Source organism: Eurytemora carolleeae, unplaced genomic scaffold (genome assembly GCF_000591075.1).
Source record: "Eurytemora carolleeae unplaced genomic scaffold, Eaff_2.0 scaffold1155, whole genome shotgun sequence".
NCBI classification, from domain to species: domain Eukaryota; kingdom Metazoa; phylum Arthropoda; class Copepoda; order Calanoida; family Temoridae; genus Eurytemora; species Eurytemora carolleeae.
In genome coordinates this window covers 122,607-140,978 of record NW_019397057.1, presented here as the reverse complement: position 1 = coordinate 140,978, position 18,372 = coordinate 122,607, and the positions used below count along the sequence as shown (strand labels likewise).

At 33.1% G+C, this 18,372-nt stretch overlaps 1 protein-coding gene across 1 annotated transcript in view; it reads right to left on the bottom strand.

Moving 5' to 3' along the window:
• Window positions 1–5,601: 5,601 nt before the first annotated feature.
• Window positions 5,602–18,372, bottom strand: part of LOC111711475 (band 7 protein AGAP004871) — a 14,617-nt gene continuing 1,846 nt past the window's right edge. Inside the window, exons 2-11 of the mRNA XM_023485848.1 lie at window positions 16,904–16,988; window positions 16,355–16,392; window positions 14,836–14,917; window positions 14,138–14,238; window positions 13,624–13,673; window positions 11,408–11,518; window positions 9,792–9,872; window positions 7,861–7,939; window positions 6,948–7,049; window positions 5,602–6,273 (exon numbers count right to left, since the gene is read on the bottom strand). Coding sequence (XP_023341616.1) covers window positions 6,178–6,273; window positions 6,948–7,049; window positions 7,861–7,939; window positions 9,792–9,872; window positions 11,408–11,518; window positions 13,624–13,673; window positions 14,138–14,238; window positions 14,836–14,917; window positions 16,355–16,392; window positions 16,904–16,988 — 825 coding nt within the window. The 3' untranslated portion in view covers window positions 5,602–6,177. The remainder of the gene's footprint in view (window positions 6,274–6,947; window positions 7,050–7,860; window positions 7,940–9,791; window positions 9,873–11,407; window positions 11,519–13,623; window positions 13,674–14,137; window positions 14,239–14,835; window positions 14,918–16,354; window positions 16,393–16,903; window positions 16,989–18,372) is intronic.

The following is an 18,372-nucleotide window of genomic DNA, read 5'->3' as shown; positions in this document are numbered from 1 at the left end:
ATGTCGTCTTCTGTGTTTCAAATCTGCGAAAATGTTACAAAAAATAAAATATAAGGAAATCACTCAAAATCCTCTCGTGCTTAGATTTATAAAAATAATTTCTTCCTTATATTACAAATTATCATGTCTAAAAATGTGTTTCTTTAACATGCGATATTCTTCTTCCTATTCCTCAAAAAATGTCGTCTGAAATGAAATTTGCAAACACGGAATAATTAGTTTCGTGATGTTATTTTCTATTACCCTAACTTAAAATACACAGTACTTAATTTTACTTAAAATTTATTTAAAACTGATTTCCTAAAATCATTTAAAATCATACATGTAATATCAAATATGTAACAGAATTGTAAACATTTAACAAGAAACAGAAAATATAAATATTTAGTTTTAAAATAATTTCTAAGCTGGATAAATTCATTGTTCATGATTTCGTGAACTGTAATCTTTAATCCCTATAATCAGCTTGGGTAGGGTCCGAGCATGGTAAAACATCATGGTATGATGGTTTCAGTCTCCAGANGGAAACTACAGTATCAAACATAGTAAACTTGTCCGTCTTCACTGTTCATCTTGCGTAAACATTATAGACACATCTTTACACTCTTTTACCCTTTTCAAAAAAAAACTTCACCAGACATAATAATATTACAGCTTTTGAAATTAGGTATTAAACATTGCTAATTCATAATATCCAATTCGTCACTGAATTCCCACGTTTTTTGGGACACCCTGTAGATACTTAATAACATAGATTGATTAACAAAATTAACAATATATGATATGACACTGGATGTCGTCTTTTCAAGATTTAGGGTTTTTTGTTCACAATAACCTTAAAGCAGAAGCCCAAAGGAGGTCCGCGCAAGAAGCGTTGAATTACAATACAGAAAGAGAGCATGCACTTTAATCATTGTATTTAAGCACGGAAAAACACTATCACAATCCTCTTTATAATACTTTTGTTATTAAGATATATGGCCCATAAAAATATAATTGAACATAAAATAGTAATGAAACCCAAGGTACTAATGCAAGGAAAGATAATTGCGGTTGGGTGTACCCAGGCGCGCAACTAGAGGGGGGGCCAGGGGGCCAGGCCCCCCCAGCCTGATTGAAGGAGGGGGCATGCCCTCCCTTAAGAAGGCTTGCCCCCCCCCGGGCAAGGGGGCAAGAAGTCCACCCTGTTTTGCAATTTAGCGATTTATGAATCCTGACCCTGAGAAAATTTAAGAGCTCTTATCGTAAAATAAAAAAAAAGATAATTGAACGTTAGTTTATTGAGCAATTAGTTGCAATCGATATAGCACTTATACACCATATACACACACACAGACCCCTTCGTCTCCGAGCCTAACTACTGCCGTAGATCAGAACAGGTTGATAAGGTTCCAAGGTACCTTAATCTTTGTTTTTTTTCATTATGCTGTTTTTTCCTGGGAAAGGGAAAGGGGGTTTATTAAGTATAACACACATTTTTCTTGCCCCCCCCCCCTAAAAATGTTTAGGGGGGGGCCAAAAAAATTTTCCCTCTAGCCCCCCCCCCTAACCAAATGTCTAGTTGCGCGCCTGATTGCCTTAGGCCTAATTTAGTAGAAAACAGGTCAAAAACCATCCTACAACGATGAACCACATAATGAACAGAGAGGCCTAGTCATAGTTTAGCGACATAACTCAAAAGTTCCCCCCAAAACCAGGTTTCGGGTTTAAATGTTAAAAAATCTGAACATGAAAGAAATATTTTAAACCTGTTTTGTTACTTTAATCCAAATTAATGAGCCCCCTGGAATAAAAAAATGTGTAAAATTGCGAAATTATTGAACAAATGATGAAATTCTGCATGTTTTTTTATTTTTGAAATATCATTTGTTATGTTTAGGGGGAGGGGGCCAAAAAAAATTTCCCCATAGCCCCCCTCTAACCAAATGTCTAGTTGCGCGCCTGTGTGTACCCTGCGTACATATTAAAACCAGTTCTCTCTGGGCTGACTTTGTAAAATAGAATAGATGCATCAGTGTTCGTCTAGTATCCGAGGAGGATTAAAGCATTTAATTTTGACAATTTTGATAATTCACATAACAGTTTCCTATGACCAGAATATTTCATAGATTATTTTTGTGAAAATGGATTCCATGTCAGGCTGTGGAATCCGTCTTGTGTTTACTTTTCCGCCCAAAGTCAGTACACTGCAGTACAAAAAATGCGTACACTTCTGAAATAACTTTCCTTGCATTAGTATCTTGAATAAAACCAATAATGTTATTAAAGTGAACACGCGGCCTTGAGGACATTATTCACCCCATTAGTTGTTCAGAACATCCTCAACTAAACTTTCGGTGCGTTCTGTAGTAATTTGCGGTACACTGACCAAATATTTAGTAGGATTTAGAGAAGAGTGAGCAGGTAAAAAGTGTCATTTAATTTAGAATTTCAGAGATGGGATTGAAATCAATCATAAAAGGAAGCTGTCAAAGTTTCAAAATTATGATTTTCAAGTGTGTGAAAAATTTTGTTATTGATCAGAATATATTTAAGAAAAATTAAGAAAATGATATTTAAAAACTAAGCTCTGTAGCTATATACAAAGAATAAAGTCTAAAGCAAATAAGTTTTATCAGCAAATGAACTGATTGTCTTCCTCAAACTCTAAGTTTCTGATTCCAGCTACAGTTTAATCCAGAACTAAACTCTAAGTTTCTGATTCCAGCCACAGTTTAACCCAGAAATAAACTCTAAGTTTCTGATTCCAGCTACAGTTTAATCTAGAATTTAACTCTAGGTTTCAGATTCTAGCTACAGTTTAATTCAGAACTAAATTCTAAGGTTCTGATTCCAGCTACAGTTTAATCCAGAACTAAACTCTAAGTTTCTGATTCCAGCTACAGTTTAATCCAAAACTAAACTCTAAGTTTCAGATTTCAGCTACAGTTTAATCCAAAACTAAACTCTAGGTTTCAGATTCCAGCTACAGTTTAATCCAGAACTAAACTCTAAATTTCTGATTCCAGCTACATTTTAATCCAGAACTAAACTCTAGGTTTCTGATTCCAGGTACAGTTTAATCCAGAACTAAACTCTAAGTTTCTGATTCCAGCTACAGTTTAATCCAGAACAAAACTCTAGGTTTCTGATTCCAGCTACANTCATTTCATTCGATTTTTTATTTGTTAAAAAATGTTCGGTCCTCAAATGGACTTAATAATCACTACAAAATATTATTATTCAAAATGTTTTCATTTGTGTAAATTCGGCTTTGAAAGAAAAATTTGAAATATCAAAGGTTTACACCATTAGGTTGGAAAGATGTAGGGATATGAAATATCAAAGGTTTACACCATTAGGTTGGAAAGGTTGGATTTGAAATATGAGTGTTTGAGGCGAGTAATCAGTTCCTTTGTAAAGAAGTAAGTTGTATTTATTTCAGAGAAGGATCAGAATTAATGCTCTATAGAAAACTATGGCGGACTCACAAAAGTAATAAATAACATATTACTGTTGTACAAGCTGTACAATACAGAAGAAATTGAACATAATGTGTGAATATTCTCTCTCCCCCCCGCTCCTTACTGAACTGCAGGNTACAAAATAGTTTACATGTGTTCAATAATAAAGCTTAACGACAAATTCGTTTACATTTTTTTGAGAGATTTGTATAAGGGTTAAAAACCTACATTTTTTAAATTAAAAATTTGGAATTAAGGATACTTGGATCCTGCAAAACATAAAAATTGAAGAGTGCACCAATGAAGTAGTAGAACATTAAAAGCATATAATAGGTCATTGACGATAAAAGGGTATGCGGATTCAATAGAAATTTTTAATATAAGAATCGTTTGCAAATAATTTGGGCAATTTATGTAGAAATCAGTTTGCGCAAACACTTTACAATTTTCATGAAACATTTATATAAAGTCAATGTACACTATATGGAAAATACACAGATTGTACCAACGCAGAACATTGAAGGTTCTTCGTTGGTATGGCATTACATTAGTTAAACTATGTAGTCTTGACGCTATTTAGCCAACGTAAAGTAAACTAAAGCAGAATTGGCGATCTGTGCCATGATTTCCAGAAAGGAACTGGTTTCTCGAATCTCGCCTTAAACCCCTTTTTCTTAAATTTTATATTATTTAAACCTGTTGGTTTATTTCAACTTTGATATTTCAATCTTATTTCGAATTATGTACTGTATAATGCATGGTGTGTAGTATATGATGTACATTGTATATTTATAGTGTATATTGTGTAATGAATTGTATAAAGTATATTGCTTAATGTATAATGTATAATGAATTGTATATTTTATTATGTTTATTTTATAATGTAAATTGACAATGTTTATTGTATCACGTTTAGTTTATAACGTATATTTATAATGTAAATTGTATAAAGTAGATATAGTGTTTAATGTATAATGTATGATGTATGATGTATGATGTATATTTTATATTTATAATGTATATTTTATAATTTATGTTGCATAGCGTGAATTGTAAATTGTATAATGTATTATGCATATTGTAAAATGTTTAATGTATTATGTATTATAATGTAATATGAATTATGTATATAGTATAATGTATAATGTATAATGTATTAGGTATACTGTATAATATATAGTGTATTATGCATATTGCATAATGTATAATGTATAATGTATAATGTATACTGTATAATGTATAGTGTATTATGTATATTGTATAATGTATAATGTATTATGTATAATGTATAATGTATAATGTATGTGTTCAATCTTCAGTTCATACAAATGCAAATTCTATTCCATGTTTCCTGCAAGATGAATGCAGAATTTCGAGCAAAATTGTTAAAACTTAATTAGTTAAAAGAGAGAGGTTGCAAACCAAGAGTTAAAGAGAGAGGTTGCAAATCAAGAGTGAAAGAGAGAGATTGCAAACCAAGAGTTAAAGAGAGAGGTTGCAAATCAAGAGTGAAAGAGAGAGATTGCAAACCAAGAGTTAAAGAGAGAGGTTGAAAATCAAGAGTGAAAGAGAGAGATTGCAAACCAAGAGTTAAAGAGAGAGGTTGCAAATCAAGATTTAAAGAGAGAGGTTACAAACCAAGAGTTAAAGAGAGATGTTACAAACCAAGAGTTAAAGAGAGAGGTTACAAACCAAGAGTTAAAGAAAGAGGTTACAAACCAAGAGTTAAGGAAGAGAGGTTGCAAATCAAGAGTTAAAGAGAGTGGTTACAAACCAAGAGTTAAAGAGAGATGTTACAAACCAAGAGTTAAAAAGCGAGGTTACAAACCAAGAGTTAAAGAAAGAGGTTACAAACCAAGAGTTAAAGAGAGAGGTTACAAACCAAGAGTTAAGGGAGAGAGGTTGCAAATCAAGAGTTAAAGAGAGTGGTCACAAAGCAAGAGTTAAAGATAGAGGTTACAAACCAAGAGTTTAAGAGAGAGGTTACAAACCAAGAGTTAAAGAGAGATGTTACAAACCAAGAGTCAAAGAGAGAGGTTACAAACCAAGAGTTTAATAGAGAGGTTGCAAACCAAGAGTTGACGAGAGAGGTTGCAAAACAAGAATGAAAGTTATCAAAACGCGATTGCTTTCAATTAATTACTTTAAACACATTAAAAATTAAATAAAAATGTATTTACAATCAAATCTTATCTATATTACAGTAAGTGCTGACACGTGAAAATATAAAGTGACATCTGAACGCGGCATTCTTATGTAAACCACACAATTTTGATAAAAATAAGGTGAACATTGCACTCCTAGAATCTCCAAAATGTTATTTATTTATTTATTCATTTGCGTTCGAAAAAGACAACTTTAGATAAGTGTCAAGAAAAGAAATCTGCTAAGCTAATATTGATTTCCGATTATCTCTTTATAAAAATGATTTTAAGGTAAAAATTTATTTTATCTGTTCACGGTAGTTGCTCGGTCCTGGAGTTGAGTGTAGTTTCTTGCTGCCGAAGTTAGCCATGAAATCTATCGGGATCGGGATTCTATCTGTTCACTGTAGTTTCTTGCTCCCGAAGTTAGCCATGCAATCTATCGGGATCGGGATTCTATCTGTTCATTGTAATTTCTTGCTGCCGAAGTTAGCCATGAAATCTATCGGGATCGGGATTCTATCTGTTCATTGTAGTTTCTTGCTGCCGAAGTTAGTCATGAAATCTATCGGGATCGGGATTCTATCTGTTCACTGTAGTTTCTTGCTGCCGAAGTTAGCCATGAAATCTATCGGGATCGGGAAAATAATTGTAGAATTTTTCTCTCCAGAAATAGAGTTTAATGTCTGAAATTAAAAGTTTTTTAATAATGTTTTAGAGCCGTCTTTAAATTTTCATCTGAATCTGCATAGTTATTGGCTGCGGGGGTAATAGATACCTGTAGATATCTAAGCTAAATAGCTACAGGGATAATAGATGTCCCCCTGTGTACCTGTAGATATCTAAGCTGCATAGCTGCAGGCTTAATAGATGTCCCCCTGTATACCTGTAGATATCTAAGCTGCATAGCTGCAGGCTTAATAGATGTCTCCCTGTATACCTGTATACCTGTAGATATCTAAGCTGCATAGCTGCAGGGTTAATAGATGTCCCCCTGTATACCTGTAGATATCTAAGCTGCATAGCTGCAGGGTTAACAGATGTCCCCCTGTCCCCCTCTGTATACATGTAGATATCTAAGCTGCATAGCTGCAGGCTTAATAGATGTCCCCCTGTATACCTGTAGATATCTAAGCTGCATAGCTGCAGGGTTAACAGATGTCCCCCAGTATACCTGTAGATATCTAAGCTACATAGCTGCAGGGTTAACAGATGTCCCCCTGTCCCCCTATATACCTGTAGATATCGAAGCTGCATTGCAGCAAGGTTAACAGATGTCCCCATGTCCCCCAGTACACCTGTAGATATCTAGGCTACATAGCTGCAGGGTTAACAGATGTCCCCCTGTCCCCCAGTATACCTGTAGATATCTAAGCTGCATTGCAGCAGGGTTAATAGATATTATTTCAGATGCAGCTCTTAGTGCAGTAGATGCAGTTTTCTCTCCCTCTGCTTGTATCACCTAAACAAATCAATTAATCAACAAAGAACTATTTTTAGATAAATCAAAAAAGAGTCTATTTTTTCTTTTACTTTTTATTATTTCCTAGTGATTTAATGCCTACTTTACATGCGCACCTTATTTCTTGCCTCTCTGGTTGTTTTGTCTTGTTGCTAACCTTATTTTTAATCTTCTTGGATACTTTAACGTGCTAACCTTAGATCCAGCCTCCCTGATTGCTTGTTTACTGCTAACCTTATATATAACCTCCTTGGATATATTGACATGTGTACCTTAGCTATAGCTTCTCTGGTTGCTTTGTCTTGATGCTTACCTTATCTATAACCTCCTTGGAAAACTCTACAAGTTTACTTTAGCTCTAGCCTCCCTGGTTTGTCTTGCTGCTAACCTTATATAAATATATAAAACCTCCTTTAATAACTCTACATGCTTACCTTAGCTCTAGCCTCCCTAGTAGATTTTTTCTTACTCATAACCATATGTAAAACCTCCTTGGATATATTTATATGCTTACCTTAGTTGTAGCCTCCATGGTGGCTTCTGCTTTCTGCTAACCTTATTTTTAACCTTCTTGGATAACTCTACATACGACCTTAGCTTTAGCCTCCCTAGTTGCTTTGACTTGATGCTAACCTGATTAATATAAAAAATCTCTTCATCCCTACCTTAGCTCTAGCCTCCCTGGTTGCTTTGTCTTGATGCCAACCTGATTAATATAAAAAATCTCTTCATCCCTACCTTAGCTCTAGCCTCCCTGGTTGCTTTGTCTTGATGCCAACCTGATTAATATAAAAAATCTCTTCATCCCTACCTTAGCTCTAGCCTCCCTGGTTGCTTCTGCTTCTGCTGCCATTGCTCTTTGCAGTTGAACAGGAAGCCGCACATCCTTTCTAAATATCACAGAGTGATTTTACATCAGTATTTAAAAGAAATGATTTATATTTTTATAACTATACAGAAATTGAACATTCGCCTCAAGCTCTGATTTTCGAACCCGTAAAGCTTTTCAAATTGAAGATGTAAAGAGGGAGGGAAATCACACCAGACTTGTTTTTCGTCCGCACCACAACTGACGTCACATTTCACCATTATTTCTTCCGAAAACACTTTTATTCGTCCGGCATGGTTTACATTCTTGTTTGAAGTACTTATTATTTTCGAATTTTGAGCCATGTCATGTTGTTTATAATGGCTAAAAATATTATTTCCTGGTTTTTTTTTTAAAGGAGAATAGGCATGAAACAGTTTTAAGCAAATCAAAACCAATTTCTATATTTTTTACTGAAAAAAATCTATAGTTTTAGTTGTTGATTATAAAAGTTGCAGTTTATGATTAAAAAAAAATAAAACAACAGAAAAGTGTGTAGTCCGGAAGAAAAATAGGCGATGCATGAAGCAAACATATTTTTCGTTTTGTGCTAAATTGGGCTTAAATATCGTTTTATTTTTTAAACAAAATGCTTTTTTTGTTTAAATTAAAATCGAATTGAATAACAGGACGATGCCTAAGATTAAAAAAAGTGTTAAGGCATAAAAAAAAAAAATTGAAAACACAGACGCAACGCCCGCTCCGCCCGCACGAAAAAAAGGTGTGGTCGGAAGAAATAATGGTGAGTTGTGACGTCATTAATGGTGCGGACGAAAAAAAGGTGCGGTGTAATTTGTAAACCTTTAATATTTTAAATTTGATCTAAAATGATCCAAAGTCTTAAACTAAAGGTATCTGGTTGCAAAAAAAATTGATTCGAAAAATTAAGATTGAGCCAGTTTCAGTCGTTTTCTTCATAAATTCCATACATGTTTTGAATCCTTTTTAAGCTAGGTGCTACGTTTTTACACCTACATTTAAACCCTGGACAATACTTTATTCGTAATTTGGCCTTTGTTTGTTTTTTTAAAGATATTTTTCTGCTGTTTCTTATTTTAGATAATGTAAGAAGATAATTTCTTTTATAACCTTGATTTTGAACGACTAGAATTATAAAGAATATTATGATGATATCTCAGTAAATTAACATAAAATTGGGTGGAAACTGTAAATTGATAATGGAAGTATTCGCTTTTGTCTTCAAGTTTAAGAAATAGTTACTTAAAGTAGGTCTCATATAATTCTAGAATGGAAAGACGAATATTAGACTCTAGTTATGATTTTAATTAGTCCGATGAACTTGAACCAACGCAACTGTTCAGTGTTACTCAGACATAATTCACTAATTAAGTTGATCCTAAAGATTCTGATAAAACTATTTACAATTTCTAACAATATCAAGTACAAAAGGATTGCTTTAATGTCGTCTTATTATTCAAAAGTTTTACAGGTCCTACTGTTTATAGGATGAACTAAGCTACTAATGCAGGGAAAGTTAATTGCGGTTGTGTAAACTCTGCGTACATATTGAAACCAGTTCTCTCTGGGCGAAATTTGTGAACAAGAATAGATGCAGTACCCATGAGATGCACCAGTGTTCGTCTAGTATCCGAGGAGGATTAAAGCATTTAATTTTGATAGTTTTGATTATTCACATAACAGTTTTCTATGACCAGAATATTTCATAGATTATTTTTGTGAAAATGAATCCCATGTCAGGCTGTGGAATCCGTCTTGTGTTTACTTTTCCGCCCAAAGACAGTACACTGCAGTACAAAAAATGAGTACACCTCTGAAATAACTTTCCTTGCATTATATAGTACCTTGGGATGAACCATATATTAAAAGCCAATAAAAAAAGGTTGAATTCTCACCTTAATGTAGTAGCTGCCAGTAAATGTGTTGAGTGTCTGAAATCCTCAACATTATTCATCGCCATCGTAGGATTAGAAACCCTAAACAAAATATGAAAAATCATGAAAAAAATAAACCCATTAGTGTTAAAGTCTTGATTTAATAAGCCAGAAAAAACAGTTTCTCGGTGGAAACAAAGTTACCACTAATAGGTTAATAAAATATGTTATTCAGCAGACAATAATTTAAAATGTTTTTCTTTGTAAAATATGATTTTAATTAATAAGTGAATCAAGTAATGGAATTAAGTCTTTGCCACAAACTCATATTTTCTGATCCTTATATCTTTGCAAGCCGATGGTGTAATTCGTTGCTGCTTCATACAAAGATATATGGATTAGAAAGTCAGAGTTTGTGGCAAAGACTCAAATAAACTTCTCACAACTTTTCCTAAACCGCGAAAGTCAACTTTTAAAAATTTAAATTCATGTTCAACTAGTTATTGCAAGTTCAACTAGTTACGGCAAGTTCAACTAGTTACGGCAAGTTCAACTAGTTACAGCAAGTTTAACTAGTTATACGGCAAGTTTAACTAGTTACGGCAAGTTCAACTAGTTACGGCAAGTTTAACTAGTTATACGGCAAGTTTAACTAGTTACGGCAAGTTCAACTTGTTACGGCAAGTTCAACTAGTTACGGAAAGTTCAACTAGTTACGGCTAGGGGGGCGGAAACGTCATGTATGTGTCTGTACCAGCTGGGGTGGAAACGTCATGTATGTGTCTGTACCAGGGGGCGGAAACGTCATGTATGTGTCCGTACCAGGGCCCGGGGGCGGAAACGTCATGTATGTGTGTCTGTATCAAAAGAGTGGGTGTAAGTAATACCGAACCGAAGGCGTGTACTGTAGGTATATACAGTACATTAGAATCTCGGTATTTGTACAGTCCAGGAGAGTACATTTGTTTATTGTTAATTGTTTACTTAAGAATAAGTTTAATATACATGTAATATATTATTTACATATTTAAGTCAACACTATAAGCCAAATGTTCATGCAAAGAATATAACTTGATTAAAGTTTACAATAAAATACTCGTTATTCAAGCTTTATTATAATTGACAGTGTTCTACAATTTCCTTGACTGTAGTCATGCTGTGTGTCTGTACCAAAAGAGTGTGCGTGTGTGATACCGAACTCGTCTGAAAAGCAGAGCGACTGGCTTTCACATGCCAGCGCTATTTCCCTTCCCTTTATTCCTATTCCCTGGTTACGACAAGTTCAACATATCATAAATAATGCTGTTTGACGGTTCTAGATAATAGTTATAATGGCCGTACCTAGTTAAACTAATTCTTTTAGGTTGAAAAAGACTTGAGTATTTCACTCAAGTTCAAATACTTATATTTTTGCAACCTGATGGTGTAGACTTTTGTTGTTTTAAACTTAGAATATTTGATCTGACAGAATTCACAGTTTGAAATATCAAAGGTCTATGACATCGGACTGCAAAGTTATTGGGATTATAAAATCAGAATTTGTGGCAAGAGCTCAGTTCCATTCCCTATAAGAACCTCTAGTTTTAAGATAAAAACAGAAACAAAGATACACATGCAATTCCAAATTGTTCTAATATCTGACCTCTTGCGGTGGAACATCGAATGACACAGTTCTGAGATCGACCTTGATGAAGGAGTCAATACAGGGAATAATAAAGAATATTCCAGGTCCTTTAGCTCCTCCCATTCTGAACATATTGTTAGTTATTCCTAACAAATAGTATTCCAGGTCCTTTAGCTCCTCACATTCTGAACATATTGTTAGTTATTCCTAACAAATAATATTTAAGCTCCTTTAGCTCAGCCCATCCTGAACATAATGTTAGTTATTTTTAACAAACGGCAATCCAGGTCCTGTAGCTCCTCACATCCTGAACATAATGTTATTTATTCCTAACAAACAGTATTCTAGGTCCGTTAGTTTCTCCCAACCTGAACATATTGTTAGTTATTCCTAATAAAGAGTATTAAAAGCCCTTTAGATCCTCCCATTATGAACATATTGATAGTTATTCCTAACCCTAACAAACAGTATTCCTAGCACTTTAGCTCCTCCCATTGCTAATTAGCAAAGTCTTTGCTATGTATATGTATTGAGAGAGAACCGAATAGATAGCGGTTCTCCCATCCTGCTCTTAAAGTTTTAAAATAAACTATTTCGGATTACAAACAAATGCATCATAGCAAGTAAGATGTATATTTTATTTACATCGAATGCAGCGTTGAATCTACGAACCGAAATTGCGTAATGATTAATTGATTGTTGTAGAGAGCGTCGTCTTTTTCTATACATTTTACACGTTTTAATACGAAAAATATGGATTTATTGTTTATAACTCAAATATCAAAAGTTTTCATATTTTAGTATATAATAGCTAACACATAATGGCAATGTCATTGAAATATGATAAATTAAAATTTTTTGGGCTGCCGTTGTTGTAAAACGTCTAGTATAATGTTTCAGATAAAGGGATTCCGTGAACCGTCCTTTTGAGCTCGAATTCTGAACGAAAAATAGGCTTTTTCTCCGGTCACAGTGGTCTTTGAAGAGTAAGACTAATACAAATTAACAGCTAATAAGGCTGTTTAGTTTACCATTAAATTATCCAAATAAGTGAACGGTCCCTTTAAAATTGCACATCCCACATTTTTTCACATCTTAGAAGCTGTCATGTCATGTTCACATCATATCTCTTTACCTCTAACAAAATTGACCTGAATCTCAAGTCAAAACACATCTATCTATCTATCTATCTATCTATCTATCTATCTATCTATCTATCTATCTATCTATTTATTTATCTTTCTATCCTGTTTATCAAAATTACACTTATTCCTAGATGTTTAACGAAAAGCAGGATATTAAAAATATTTAAGATTAAAACCTGCTGACAGGTAGTTAGCGTAAATGATGGACAAGTTTAGTAATCCAGGGAAAAACAAAGAAAAAAAACACTAAACTTGTTTTTTACAAGCATTTCAAAAATATTATATCAAAGATTTGATTTTTCTAATTTGTTTGTCAAACTCGTCAAACGGAAGAAGACAAAGTCTAAGTTCATTTGGTTACATGAGACATAAAAGTTTAAAACGTACTTATCATACACAGGGGCGGATACAAGGGGGGCGACAAGACCTTCGCACCCCCCCTGACAGATTCAGGGGGGGGGCGTCTTAAGATTTCAGATTAACTATTCATTAGCACTTACGGGAATGAAAACCAAGTGCAAAATAGGAAAGACAAAAAAATTCTCCTTCGAATCTGAGATTCAAATTCTATTTTAAGATTGCATTCTAGATAATTATATTTTTATTACGTAAAGCAAAATTCTTACTCTGATCAAAGATATTGACCAAAACGATTGTTCAAAACGGAAAACGATTTTCTTATCGTTTTGAAAATCGTTTTGGTAAATATCTTTTATCAGAGCAGACATTTTGCCGTGTTCAAAAAAAGCAATCGTGTGAAGCCTTCAAAAAGCCTAAAAAATTTAAATGTTTAAACCATGCCCTGCAGTTCTTATAGTTTAGAGGTGTTCTAGTCGAAATGTATGTGTGGTGTTTTAGTCTAAAGCTAGTTGTAGTCGAAATATAAATATTACCTGAGGCGACCTAGTAGATTTAAAAGTATTACCTGAGGCGACCTAGTCGAAATACAAGTATTACCTAAGGGACCTACTCGAAATATTAGTGTTACCTGAGGCGACCTAATCTAAATATTAGTGTTACCTAAGGCGACCTAGTAGAAATATTAGTATTACCTGAGGCGACCTAGTAGAAATATTAGTATTACCTGAGGCGACCTAGTCGAAATATTACAGCTCTTTCATACTCCTTGACAACCTAGAGGATAATAAAATACAACTATTTAAGTTTTAAACTGACAAGTACATCGTTTAACAAAACACGTAGGTTGCTAACAGACAGTTAAATATTTTGAGTTTTCATTGAACTTTGTTTAAAAAGAATTGAGTCTTTGCCAGAGCATAACTTTTCTAATCCCTTTATCTTTGTAACCTGATGGCGTAAACCTTTTATATTTAAAATTTAGATTATGTGATCTAACAGAACTAATAGTTTAAAATATCTCAGGTCTAAGACATTGTGCTGCAAAGATATAGGGATAAGAAAATCAGAGTTTGTGGCAATGCTCAATTCCTTTGGGGAAAATGGCTTGTAATCTACGAAACCTAGATAAGAAAGAAATATAATAACAATGAAGACTACGAGAATACGAGAATACGAAAGAAACATTCGGAAAAAAAATTGATATAAATTAAGAAAAAAATATTTTGACAATGTTTTACCTTAACAGTGAAGAATAGAGAGAGGGGTAGGGTTGCTATTACTATCAGAGCAGAGAATATTGCAAGGAAAAAAGCACAGCAGCCAGGACCGTCAGCATCCCCTGCAAAATATCAATTTAAGAAAATGGACAAACTTTTTCAAAACAACATGAATGTAATACAAGTAAAAATAAGAACGGATTTCATATTAGGAAACAATAAAATAATGTAAAACTTTCTTTTTAATTTTTGGGATTTTGATATAGAATTTCAAGGTAAGCAAACAAGCATCATGAAAATTTTTATTTCTGAAATAAAAAAATTTACATGAAAATCCTATAGGGCCCGAATATAATCCTATGGGGCCCGAATATAATCCTATAGGGCCCGAATATAATCCTATAGGGCCCGAATATAATCCTATAGGGCCCGAATATAATCCTATGGGGCCCGAATATAATCCTATAGGGCCCGAATATAATCCTATAGGGCCCGAATATAATCCTATGGGGCCCGAATATGCAGGACCATTTATGTGTTCTTCTCAATAAACTGTTAATCTAAGGAAATGAGTCTTTTCTACTAACTCAGTAATCTTTGCAATCTGATCTTTTTAACTCAGATTATTTGGTCTGAAAGAAATCATGTCTGAAATAACTAAGGTCTACGATATGGGATGGTAAATATATAAGGATTAGAATGTAAAGGCTGAGGTTTACCAGATAATCCAAAAGTTAGAAATCTTAAAACTTTTTTCAATCCTGTCACATTCTCCTCCTCCTTCTCTCGGAGCTCCTGGCCCTAAAAAACAAATCATTTCCAAAAAAGCGTATTTTCAAGTTACTCTCAATGCAAAGACGGCAACGCCCGATTCACAACAGCACTCTTGAAATCTTTGTTTGCTCCATTATGAATTAGATATCCATGTTGTTTCCATTTATCTGCGGGTAAAATGATTTTCGCATTTCTTGTTTATAATTATAAGCGAAGGAGAAATTAATAAATGACGGTACATGTTTGATCAGATTAAGGTTTCAAGGGTACCGCTGCAAATCTGGCATAGTCATGTTAGCATTGAAGGGTTAATTAAAATATGCTTACAGTCCCTTTAAGAATAAATCAACTTTAAATAAAAGATTCTGTTTACTTTTCCAGATTTTTTCTGCACTTAAATATAATTTTTCATAGATTTTCTTTATATACAAACTAAATTATTCACATCAAAGTTCTTTGACACCAAAATCAATGGAATATGATAAATCTAGGATATTTTCATTCTTGCTATCAAAGTAAAGTTTTAGCCGAAAGGTTGTCGATTTTACGTCATAAAGAATGACGATATCTTTCTTATTCTTTAATGCATATTTAAAGGATAACAACGTTGAATTGTTTTACTGTCATCTCAGAATGTCGCAGATTATAAAAGTAAGATTATTAAAATTATTTTCCGCCTCGTGATTGGCTTTCCAATATTTCATTAAAAGTTACGACATTAAAAAAAGGGAGTTTCGCCTTTTCAGCCTAGCAATTCTTCTATGATTAGGTTCTACATGTTGTATCTAGTTTAGGGTGCTGTTTGAAAACAGATTTCCTCTAACATGCATGCAATTATTAATCAGATTTTAAAATTTATTTCTTTCCGCTTCCATTTCATTTCTTTCATTCTGCAATTCATAACCCTTAACTGATATAGCTAGGAGTGGATAGAATTAAACTGATAAATGATTTCTCTCTAAATAATCCCAGATCTAATGATGCGAGGTGCTCAAGCTAAATGTTTATTCCGGAGTAAAAACGTCCGAAGGAGTTAAGTGAAAATGTTAACTTTACGTTTTAGCAACATTGTAATGTTTGTAGTCGTAAATTTCGTAGATTTGGAAATACTTTTTTTAAAATAATTCAGCTCGGGGCATTATTTAGGTTCCTTTTTAAAAGAGCAGAGAAATATTAAAGGGTGTTAACATCAAACATTTTACACTTTTTCTCTGAGAGGCTTAATTATGATCATAATAATGAAATTAATACCACAATGTCTCTATCATGTTAGGACTATCGGACTATTGGATTTGGTCAACTCTGCTCTGTAAAAATGCCTTTAATCTTCTTGTTAGACAACAAAGTTAAATATAAATCTATTCTCTTCAGCTTACCGTATACAGAGCAGAAAAATATAAATCTATTCTCTTCAGCTTACCGTATACAGAGCAGAAAAATATAAATCTATTCTCTTCAGCTTACCGTATACAGAGCAGAAAAAGCTTTCAGTTTTCCCAAGTCTTAAAAAAGAATATTTTGATAAAACTTGCAGTAAAATTAAATCACTAAATATTTCTAATTATTATTTCAAAATTATTAATTTTTTCATACTGGGCACTAATGGTTAAAACAATTGTTTGGGGTCCATAAAACTGTGGAATAGGAAGACGACAGTAAGACTCAAGTTATTTTTTAGGTACTCCAATGAACAGCAATTGTGGTCGTACCCTGACTTGATTTTTAAACTTCGGGTAAACCCTTTTGCTTTAAAAAAAAACATCAACAATAACATTTAAGATTTTTAAAATGTCATTTTCCTCTTCCACAATTTTATGGGTTTCACTGTGTAACATTGCAATATGAGCTTATTTAAAAATGTAAAAACAATTCCATTTCAAACCGAGAATAGGTTTAAAAAAGCAATTTTTCAGATCAGAACTTTCTGACATTCTTTACGTTTCTTCCAAATTGTCCATTTCAAGCTTGAAGTATTTCAGAACAAACAGAAGTATTAAAAAAGTTTTAATTTACCGTTTTCAGATTTACGAAGAGGTAAATTACTATTTTCATTCCGCGTAGAATCCCTGTTCTCTCTGTGTTCCTTGAGGCCATTAACCTAAATCATACAAATTTACTTTACGAAACAAACAAACTCAACATTGGCCGGAGACTCTAATTTTTATCCTTATATCTTTGCAACCTTATGGCGTAATCCAATGATGTTACAAACAGTGTTATATTTCTTTCGATAACAAAAGTTTTTCAATAGGTTGTACATTGAGGTGTACTTTCGGAGTTTTTTTTTTAATTCCCCCCTCGGCAATATCTTCACAGAGTGTGTATTGCATTTCTTATATTTTTACAATTATCCTTTTTTTAAATAGAGTCAGTAAATTCAAAAACGTGGAGTTAAAAGGTTTTTCGAATTCCTATATTAAACTACATAAATTTTCTTTAAGTACACATTTGTTAATGAACTAAATTGATCAGAGGTTAATCAAAATATTGAAAAATCTGATAAGCATGAAGATGTTTTAATGATAATTGCTAATGATATAAATAATAATTTAGGGACAAAATAATTTAAGATAATTTCAAGAAGACTTCACAAGGATTGATCAAATATTCTAAAAAATTAAATCAAAATATTAAAATCAAAGAGAAATTGATTTCCCATTAGAGGGACTGTAAAGGAAAAATGAAAGGGGGTATAGGCTGAAACCTGAGAATCTCAGGAGTTGATTGAGACATAAAAGAGTTCTATCTAGTGTTCCTGTCTCGAGAAAATGACATAAAACTGTGTCAAAATTATACCAAAACGTACATATGATAGATATACGTCCCTATCACGTGACCAAAACTCCCTCCAATGGCAAGTGAAACAGACGGAGACATGTGACAATAATAATGCACTGCCATTGTTTGGAATTCTGGTGACATGTTTAATATTATCAATTATAAGTATTAAAAATGAAAAATTATTAAATTCAAATAATAATAGGAGCAAACTTGAGTTTCTCAAGCTTCTCTGTGATATCGTTGTTTTCAGATTGGTTGCGTATTTTCTGAATATGATCTGTTTAATACTACGAATCTTATACAAAATCTTACATATATACGTTTTGGTATAATTTTGACACAGATTTATATCAATTTCTCGAGACAGGAACACTAGATAGAATTCTTATAGGTATCGTTCAACGCATGAGATTCTCAGGTTTCATTCTATACCCCCTTTCTTTTTTTTCCTTTACAGTTTCTTTAATATAAATAAAAATAATACATTTATGAAGTAAAAAGTGAGAACTGTAGAGTCGGAAATGAGTTTAAAAATTCAAGGCATTTTTGTCCTAAAAAAAAACTTTGCTTAAATAAGTCTGGCCCTCACAATAAACTCGAATATTTTCTGAATAGCTACTGTTGAATAAACTCCAATATTTTCTGAATAGCTACTGTTGAATAAACTCCAATATTTTCTGAATAGCTACTGTTGAATAAAA